The 10,000-nt window shown below is 44.7% G+C and overlaps 2 protein-coding genes across 4 annotated transcripts in view; both read right to left on the minus strand.

The window, feature by feature from the left end:
- LOC131548848 (integrin alpha-M-like) overlaps positions 1–771 on the minus strand; it is a 19,235-nt gene extending 18,464 nt beyond the window's left edge. For all 3 annotated transcript variants that reach the window (XM_058790437.1, XM_058790435.1, XM_058790434.1), the window contains exon 1: positions 633–771. In XM_058790437.1, coding sequence (XP_058646420.1) covers positions 633–708 — 76 coding nt within the window. In that variant the 5' untranslated portion in view covers positions 709–771. The remainder of the gene's footprint in view (positions 1–632) is intronic.
- Positions 772–8,012: 7,241 nt separating this feature from the next.
- The window catches only part of wfikkn1 (WAP, follistatin/kazal, immunoglobulin, kunitz and netrin domain containing 1), a 4,016-nt gene continuing 2,028 nt past the window's right edge, over positions 8,013–10,000 (minus strand). Inside the window, exon 2 of the mRNA XM_058768769.1 lies at positions 8,013–9,533. Within this exon, the coding sequence (XP_058624752.1) occupies positions 8,013–9,533 (1,521 nt within the window). The remainder of the gene's footprint in view (positions 9,534–10,000) is intronic.

The following is a 10,000-nucleotide window of genomic DNA, read 5'->3' on the forward strand; positions in this document are numbered from 1 at the left end:
GTCTTTCTAAATGATTCTCCCTGGTTTCTCTTCCTGTTTGTCAATGTTTCATGAGACGCTGAAACCAATGCAAGTGTCTGAAGCTGGTGGCCATCAGGATTCAACCAGCAGCACTGCAGCAATCAAACTGTGTGTGTGTGTGTGTGTGTGTGTGTGTGTGTGTTTGTGTTTCTACCTGGACATGTGTACAGACAGACATCAGCATCATTCATCTGCAGCCTGACATTAAACTAACGAAACAATCACAACCATCAACATGCTGCAACATCAAGAGAAGAGCAGTGTGTGTGTGAGTGGGTGTGTGTGAGTGAGTTCCTGTCACATATAGCCACCAAACCACCACACCCTGTTCCCAACACACACACACACACAGTGCTGAGCTCCATCACCTCAACTTAACGTAAATATTAATGTAAATTTGGAAAGTAAGTCTCTCTCTCACCCTCCCTTCTCGCTCACAGACACACACACACACACACACACACACAGAGAAAAACACACGCACATTGATCTAAATGAATACATCAGCCTTCAGTTGTTTTATAAAAAACTAATTATAATGACTACAAACTAATGCAATGAAAATGAAAATGAGTTTCTGAGTCGTGTGAATGTTTGAGGGCATCTCTTACCCCACATGAAGAGAATCAAGCCGAGCGCCTCCATCCTGCTGCTGCTCGTCTGTGTGACAAACATCTTCCTGTTCATTTCTTCATGACAAACTCATTTCCTCCTTAACACGGCGTTTCTCACCCTCGCAGGGCGTGTGTTTCTCACAGATCTAACAGCAGCAGTGTGTGCACACATTAGATCATGATGTTTGCAATAATATTCATCACTGAGAAACACACATCTGACCTAAATATCAGTGTACATCACAGGAAGGGTGTATTTAACACAAACACACACACACGGATGTTTCTTAGCAAGTTCCACTTGTCTCAGACTTGGACACTGTGCAACACAGATCCACACAAACCTTAACACACACACACTGCATCAGAAAAAGGGAACCAAGGCATTTTTGGTAAAAATGCTTTCAATGAAAAGGCTGAGTGATAATGTTTACCCCCAGAAACAGAGCTGTGACTTTTGCCTTATTTTCTCCACACTTCCTTCTGAAACTTCAAAAATGTGTGTACCCCTAATAATCTGATCATCGATCGGTATGATGCTGCTGCTTTGAATAATGAATGTACATGATGGACAGTAAGTGTTTAGCAGGTGCTTTTCTGTAAGTTGCTATAAAAGTGAGGAAATACAGAAGCAGTGTAACATAAAGGAGCCAAAACATCAAAGATGAGGGTACGTTAAACTTTTTTTATTGAAAACAAACAAACACTTTTTTTTTCTTTTTGCTGTAACATTTTGCGTAGAACAACATTTTCATTGTTTTTATGAACAATGAGAATTATATAAACATTTATTGATTATAGAAATCGAATAAACTAATAGAAAATATGAAAATAAATAAAAAGCAATACTGCACTGCAGGAACAATATTTAAGGAACCGTACACCACAAAAAATGAAAGTATTGTCATCATTCCCTCAACCATATGACTTTAAATCCATCATGTGACCAGCAAGCTCCAAAAGCTCATACAAGTATCATAACAGTCAAGCACTGTATTTCAAGCTGTATTTTGTTTTGTGTAAGAAACAGACTAAACTGTGTGCGCTGAACTATTCATTATTCACTGAAAAGCAACCCCTCTTTGAGAGTTTGCACCTCTGCATCGTCAGCATGGCAGATCTGAACATGAGGAATGATATGTGAGAACTAGCGCAGTCTCAGGTTTAAGGTCACCAGTGTAGTGTATGGCAGATCTTTTTCACACTGTAAATCTGCTGTACCAATTTAGGTCAACCAATTACCAGCTCTACAAACATGTCCTTGCGGGGCCCATGCTGCTTTTTGTGGACCCAGTGGACTAGGGCCAGGCCACACCAAACCTAATTAGTCCCATTGCAGGCTTGCCCAGACGAGGCCCAAAGCTTCGCAGGCTCTCTGTGAGCGGCCCACACATTATTCCCATGATGGCGCGGTGTGGGCCCAAAGCAACTTTTGTACCTTTGGGCCCATACAGGATTTTTGTAGGCAGCCCTGTAACGCAACTAGGAGAATACTAACATTGACTGGCCATTCTTTAGCCACTCAGTTGAACTGGAATGGCTTAAACCAGGGGTCTCAAACTGCCGGCCCGCGGGCCATTTACGGCCCCCCCTCCCCCTCCCTCCGGCCCGCAACTGACATCAAAAATTAAACGCAATACGGCCCTCAAAAATATTATTATTTTAAAATGATTATTATTATTATTTGTAGTTGTTTTATAGCAATTTAATATGTACTAGAAACAAAAACACAGTTAAAAAAAATTAAAATTAAAATAGTGATAGCTTAAAAAACCCGCGCTTACCGGCAGACTTGATAAGACGTTAGCTGGTTTCTGAGGTGTAGCAGTTTATTTTTTGTTTGACTGTGAACGAAAATATGTCTAATTCCAAACCGAAAAGGAAGGTGGATGATGAACACAGACTGTTTCAAGAAAGATGGACACTGCAGTATTTTTTTGTGGAGTTTAATGGAAACGCCACCTGTCTGATATGCAAAGAAAAAGTTGCGGTTCTGAAGGAATACAATCTCAAGCGTCATTATTCGACTAAACACGGAGACCAATACGAGAAGTACCAGGAAGACGAGAGAAAAAAACGAGCCACACAGTTGCAGAGAGAGCTAACGTCCCAGCAAAGCCTTTTCCACAGAGCCAAAAAGGATGCTGATGCTGCCGTCGAAGCGAGTTACGTGGTGAGTGAGATGATCGCTAAAGCAGGAAAGCCATTCACTGAAGGGCAGTTTATGAAGGACTGCATGTTGAAGGTCGCTGATATTCTATGTCCAGAAAAGAAGAACATGTTCAACAATCTCTCTCTATCGGCCAATACAGTGGCAGAGCGGATTACCGAGTTATCGAGTGACATTTATGATCAGCTACGTGGGAAAGCTAGAGTTTTCACTGCATACTCTGTGGCGCTTGACGAAAGTACAGACAAAACTGACACTGCTCAGCTAGCTATTTTCATCAGAGGTATTAATGACCAGTTTGAGGTGACGGAAGAATTGCTGAGTTTGTGTCCAATGCACGGCCGTACGACAGCCAAAGATATATTTCAGCAGCTGTGCGACGCGATTGAACGTGCTGGTTTGCCGTGGAGCAGACTAGTAGGCATTACCACGGATGGCGCCCATCTATGACAGGTAAAAAATGGACTGGTAGCGCTGGTACAAAGAAAGTTGGAAGAGGAAAATGCAGATCCAGCAGTTGTTCTGCACTGCATTATACACCAGCAGGCACTGTGCAGCAAATGCTTAAAATATGAACACATCATGTCTGTTGTCCTAAGATGCATCAATTACATCAGGTCAAGAAGTTTACAGCACCGCCAGTTTCGAGCCTTTTTAGAAGAAATTGAGGCAACATATGGTGATGTACTTTACTTTACTGAGGTGCGCTGGCTCAGCAGGGGAAATGTCTTGAAGAGATTTTTTGAGTTAAGAACAGAGGTGAAGAGATTTATGGAAGATGGCAGAATGGATGTTCCTGAATTTGATGATCCTAAATGGGTCATGGACCTTGCATTCCTAGTGGACATTACACAAGAGCTGAACATCCTTAACCTGAAGCTCCAGAGCCCTGGTCAGCTCATCACAGCAGTGTATGAAAGTGTGAAAGCCTTCTCCACAAAATTGAGATTGTGGAAAACTCAGCTTTCTGCAAAAAATCTCAGTCATTTCACAACATGCAGATCTCTCGTGGAGGAGGGCATAGCATTCAATGGTGATGAATATGCCTCTGCTGTTGAAAACCTACTTCAGGAATTTGATCAGCGTTTTGCTGACTTCAAGGCACACCGTGACACTTTCCAGCTGTTTGCAGACCCCTTCTCAGTTGATGTGGAGAGTGTCCCAAATTTGTTGCAAATGGAACTTATTGACTTGCAGTGCAACAGTGAGCTAAAAACTAAATTCAGAGAGGCACAAGGAAATGCAGACAAGACTGCACAGTTTCTGAGAGAATTACCTCCATGCTTCCCAGAGCTTTCCAAAGTGTTCAGTCGGTTAATGTGCCTTTTTGGAAGCACATACCTGTGTGAGAAACTTTTCTCAACTATGAACTTCAATAAATGCAAGTTCAGGTCCAGGCTCAGTGATGCTCATCTTGAAGCTGTACTCAGGGTTTCAACTGTGAACTCCATCAGGGCAAACGTGGCTCAGTTGTGTGAGCAGAAGCGCTGCCAAGTGTCTGGCAAGAAATAGAATAGTTTGTAGTATTCAGAGATCGCAGTTGTTCAGTGTAAGGTTCAGCACAGTTTTGAAAAGTTACTTAAGTTAAAATAAAGTAGGTAACTGTTAAATATGTTAAATTATATAACAATGCACAGACACTTTTGTTTAGATTTTTGTTAAGCATGACAAAAATATGTTAGTAATGTAATTTAAAAGAAATGTGAGCTAATATCTTAGCAATTAAAGTAAATTTCCAGAACTTTTGTGCTTTCTTCTTGTGCTTCAATGTTAAAACGGCCCTTCTATGAGATGTCAGTCACAGCAATGGCCCCCAGCCAATTTGAGTTTGAGACCCCTGGCTTAAACCAAAAGAGACCTTTTCAGAACCTGTTGTTTTATACAGGCCAGGATCCTCAAAGGGATCCACTTTCCTGCAGAGTTAAACTCTAACCCTAATCAAACACACCTGAGCATGCTAATCAATGTCTTCAGGATCATTAGAAAATCACAGGAGGGTGAGATTGATCAAGTTGGACCTAAACTTTGCAGGAAAGTGTGTTTCATGAGTCAGATATGAGGATCCCTGATATAGGCTGATTTGTTTTTTTAGAGTCTGTTTGAAAATGCCCCTTTCAGCCAAGTCCTCCTGATTCTGAAGTTGAGAGAGAGATAAGCTCACACCTGAGCTTCAGACCGCTGTGCTCAAATTATTCAACCTTGTACTTAGTTCAGGCTGTTTTCCTGACATCTGGAACCAAGGACTTATTACCCCAATTCACAAGAGTGGAGACAAATTGGACCCCAATAATTTCAGAGGCATTTGTGTGAGCAGTAATCTGGGGAAGTTATTTAGCAGTATTTTAAACAATAGAATAGTAAACTTCCTTAACGAACACAGTGTCCTGAGCCCGAGTCAGATTGGCTTTCTTCCTAATCACAGAACTACTGACCACATTTACACCCTACACACCCTAATCAGTAAACACGTAAAACAGACCAAAAATGGAAAAATATTTGCATGTTTTATTGATTTCAAAAAAGCATTTGATTCTATTTGGCACGATGGATTATATTATAAGCTTTTACAAAGTGGTGTAGGGGGTAAAGTTTATGACATTGTAAAATCAATATATTCAAACAACAAATGTGCAATACGAATTGGCAACAAACATACAGATTTCTTCACCCAGAAAAGAGGAGTGCGGCAGGGCTGTAGCCTGAGTCCAACACTGTTCAACATCTACATTAATGAATTAGCGGTGCAGTTGGACCAGTCTACAGCCCCTGGACTCACTCTACAAGACAAAACCATCAAGCTTTTGCTGTACGCAGATGATCTGGTGCTGCTGTCATCTACACCACAGGGACTACAGCAGCACCTAGACCTGCTGGAGAACTACTGCCAGAACTGGGCCCTGGCTGTAAACCTCAAAAAGACCAACATTATGGTCTTTCAGAAAAAGCCCAGATGTCAGGAACACAGATACCGGTTCAGTCTAGGCAGCACTGATGCAGTACACCTACCTCGGCCTGATCATCACTGCATCGGGGAGTTTCAGTACGGCAGTGAATGCTCTCAAAGATAAAGCTCAAGAGCTCTATACGCAATCAAGAAAAATTCCAAAATATTGAAATACCGCCCAATTTGGTGTAAAATCTTTGATAGTGTGATTCAGCCCATAGCGCTGTATGGAAGTGAGGTTTGGGGTCCACTCAGTGATCAGAGCTACACTAGATGGGACAGACATCCAACAGAAGTCCTACACACAGAATTCTGCAAAATGATCCTAAAATTACACAGGAGAACACCCAATAATGCATGTAGGGCAGAATTAGGCCGATTCCCATTGATTATAAATATACAAAAAAGATCCCTCAAATTCTGGATGCATCTTAAATCGAGTCCCACAGAATCGCTACATTTTAAAGCACTACAAACCCAAGAACTGAACCCCGAAAAGAGTCCACTCAGTCAGCTGGTTCTGAGACTTACTAACCTGACTAACTCTACTAACACTAACCAGTCTCAGACCAGCACTGCTTCTCACCCAAACATCAACATAAATCAAATTATCAAACAATCTAAAAATACATATCTGGAACATTGGGATCAAGAGACTAAAACACAAAGTAAATTACAACTATATCGGACCATAAAATCAAATTATGAATTGGAAGATTATCTCCAGAGTGTCAGAGACACAAAGCAGAGACAGATCCTGAGCAAGTACAGGCTCAGTGAGCACAGACTAGCCATCGAGACCGGCAGACACAGAAAGAGCTGGTTACCCAGAGAGCAAAGGGTGTGTGCTCACTGTGAGACAGGAGAGATCGAGACAGAGACGCACTTCCTCCTTCACTGTCATAAATACATATCAATAAGAAACCTCTACTTCAACAAACTCACCAACTTAATAAAGAACTTTACAGCCATTAGTGAAACAGAACAAATAAAGATAGTACTAGGAGAGGGACAGACAGCAGCACTGGCTGCGAGATACGTGTGGACGTGCCACAGCCTGAGAGACAGCAGGTGAATGTGTGTAATGTGTGTAATATGTGTATTACATCTGACCTCAAAGTGTTTCCCTGCTGTCTACCACAGTGACCCTCAGCCTGTGTGTGTTTATGTGTTAAACACTGTGGTATGAAATGTTCACATAAGTTCTTATTTGTTACACTGTTTATTTAAGTTTATATTGTTATAAGGTTTTTATTCTATTATTTTGATCTTTTCATTGGTATTATATTTCTCCACATATATTTCAAGCTTTGGCGATATTGTATTTTTTACAGTCATGCCAATAAAGCAATATTGAATTGAATTGAATTGAATTGAATTGATAAAGGTGTGGTTGTGGAGTTCAAGAGACAGAGCGGGTGGATGAAAGCAGCGCTAGAGAGACCTCGGGGGAAGAGTAAGCTTCACCAATGAATACTTTAGCACACCAAAACATGTTTCCATGAGGTCAATAAAGTAATAATTTGGTACTTTTTATTTTCATGCTAATTTGTATTATTTTTATATTTGTATAGATAATATGTAGTCCCTTTCAGGGTGTTAAATTAGCTGAATTAACCTGAATTTAATGTTTTTGTACTTTTGTAAATCCCTTTGACTACTGTACATTTTTGACAATACAGACATTAGTTATGTGGTGACTGCATCCATTCCAGATGTATAATAACTGTTTTTCCCAAAGACTTATAGTAGCTAAAAAGTATTTAAAGTGAAACAGCTGTATTGTTGTAGATTAACAGTGCGGACCCTGTGTGGGAATAGTGAGGGCTGCCCGTGCAGGGCCAGCGCCAAAGGGCCAGTGTTTTGCCAATGAGCAAAGTCTCAGAGGCCCTGCACTGGCAGCCTGCTGGGGGTCCTTAGGCTAGCCCTAAGTGGGCCCATAAAGTGCCAATTTTGTTCAGTCTGTGGTGTAAAAAGGTTGCATTAAGAATGAAAGAAAAAACACTTAAGCAAGGTCAGGTCAAAGTGTCTGAATAATTTTTTTAACCCAAATTTTACTGGTAGTCCACTGTATGAAGACTGTATGAAGAATTTTTGGTTGTAATATGTCACAGTTTACTTTATTTTGCTATCCTCGCTTACTTAAATGAACTGCAGAGTTCTGCACCCACTAGTAAAAAAAATATATAAATTATATCTGGTGTCTGAATAATTGTTGGTTTGACTGTATGTGCACACGCTTCCTCGCACTGAACCCGGGTCGTCAGTCCTGGAATCTCTGCAGCATCTCACAAGTCCTCTTGCGCAGAAGCTCGTGTATCTTCCCGAGGCGTCGGTCAGAAACGGGTCTGACGTAGCTGTGGGGCAGGATCACGGCCATGCCGTCCTGCACCTCGCCCATCACCAGCAGGGGGAGCTGGAGGTGCTGCGTGATGTTGGGACACGGGCAGCTCCAGTCCATGGGTGCCAGCAGCACCTCCAGGTGCTGTGTTTCGAAGAGCCGCAGGCCCATCTTCTCGTCACGCAGCACCCGCTCCAGCTGGAACCGCGCGATTCCCGAGTCCAGCTCCTCGATGAGTTCGGTGAGCCGACCCACGATGGCAAAGTCGCTGCGGCAAAGGCTCGCCAGCAGCTTCCCTCTCGGCCGGCAGGGTTTGCACAGACGCCGCTTGGGCTGCGGGCAGCTGGCATCGCAGTCTTGGCGCGTGCGGAAGTTGTTCTCGTTGCCGTCGCAGCCACCGTAGATGAAGGCCAGGCACTGCTTGGTGAGGCTGTTGTAGGCCCATCGCGCCTCCCAGTGCTTGCAGGGGCCCTGCACAGCCGGCAGCGAGCACAGGCCCTGACCCTGCCGCTGACACGACGCCCGGCACTCCTCGTATGTCTCGAAGCGGTTGCGCCCGTCCTCGCAGCCTCCGTGTGCAAACGCCTGGCACTCGCCCCGAGCTGCGTCGTAGAACCAGTCCACGCGCTGCACGCCACACTCGCCCCGCTCCACGGCGGCCCAGCAGTCGGCCGGAGAGAATGGCTGGCCCAGCGGCAAACCCGCCTCCGGGTCGTCGAATAGATCGCCGCCGGAGCGCTGCACGACGGACAGCGGGTAATCGGCCCGCAGCGCTCCGGCGGAGTTCCGCGCCACACAGGTGTAGATCCCTGCATCCCACACCTGGGCGTTGTACACCACCAGCTGACCGATGTTGGTCACGACCACGTTCCCGTACATCTGGTCCGGCCGCATGAGGATGCGCTCTCCTCGCTCGGACTGCTTCTCCCAGGTAATGTCGGGCCTCGGGTGTCCGATGGCGTCGCAGTGGAAGCTGGCCGTGCCCCCGGGGTACACCACCTGCTGCTGTGGGCTGGAGTAGAGCACCGGCGGGAAGGGCTCGGAGCCGGCGGCCGTGGGCTGAGCCGTGGTGTCCTGTGGCTGGGGGCTGGCCTTGGGGCTGGGCAGGTGATAGCGGCAGGTGACCTCGGTGAGCGTGACGCCCTGAACACAGGCCTCGGCGTCCATGTAGCAGCGGTTGAAGTAGGTGAGGCCGTCGGAGGCGCAGGTGAAGTTGGGCTCGCTCTCGCAGTGGTCCTGACATTTACACACCGGCTGGCCCTCCCACAGCTCGCAGACTGCCCCCTGCTGGCCGCACTCGAACCCGGCGCAGCTGGCCTCGCCGCCCGCTGAGACACCCGCCCCCGACTGACCGTCGTCCGAGGAGCTGTCCGAGAAACGTGACGCCACGCAGCTCAGCAGGCCGCACACGTTAGTGCAGCACTTCTCGAAGGCAGCACAGTCCTGTTGAAACACACACACAAACACATCATGTTTCGATAAACTATTTGGTTAAGCTTTTTGATACCGTGTTCTAACTACACGTCATGCGACGCGCAATGAAAGCTATATAATCAGAAATTGGGCTTAAAATGATCTCGGTGGCTCATTCGCTCACAACTCTTTTTCACTTGGCTTTGCTGGCTAAGCTAAGTGTGTTTTATACAAACACACAATTAAAGCAACCAGCGTAATATTCACACCAACAAAGATTCGTAATATTCAAGAGCCCAACAAAAGGAAACGCTCGTCTCTTTGATGGTGATTTCAAACAAAACAATAAAGCATCTAAACCTCTGTTAATTCTCAATAAGAGCTTCTCTAGAAGTCTGACAGAAATAAAGTCAATCTGATGCTGTTTGTGAAGCTGTTTAATCAGATCTTGACAGATTTAATGTCTTCTTTTATTACAGTTGATTTCATCTTCAGCT

This window comes from Onychostoma macrolepis, chromosome 01 (genome assembly GCF_012432095.1).
Source record: "Onychostoma macrolepis isolate SWU-2019 chromosome 01, ASM1243209v1, whole genome shotgun sequence".
Taxonomy (NCBI): Eukaryota; Metazoa; Chordata; class Actinopteri; order Cypriniformes; family Cyprinidae; genus Onychostoma; species Onychostoma macrolepis.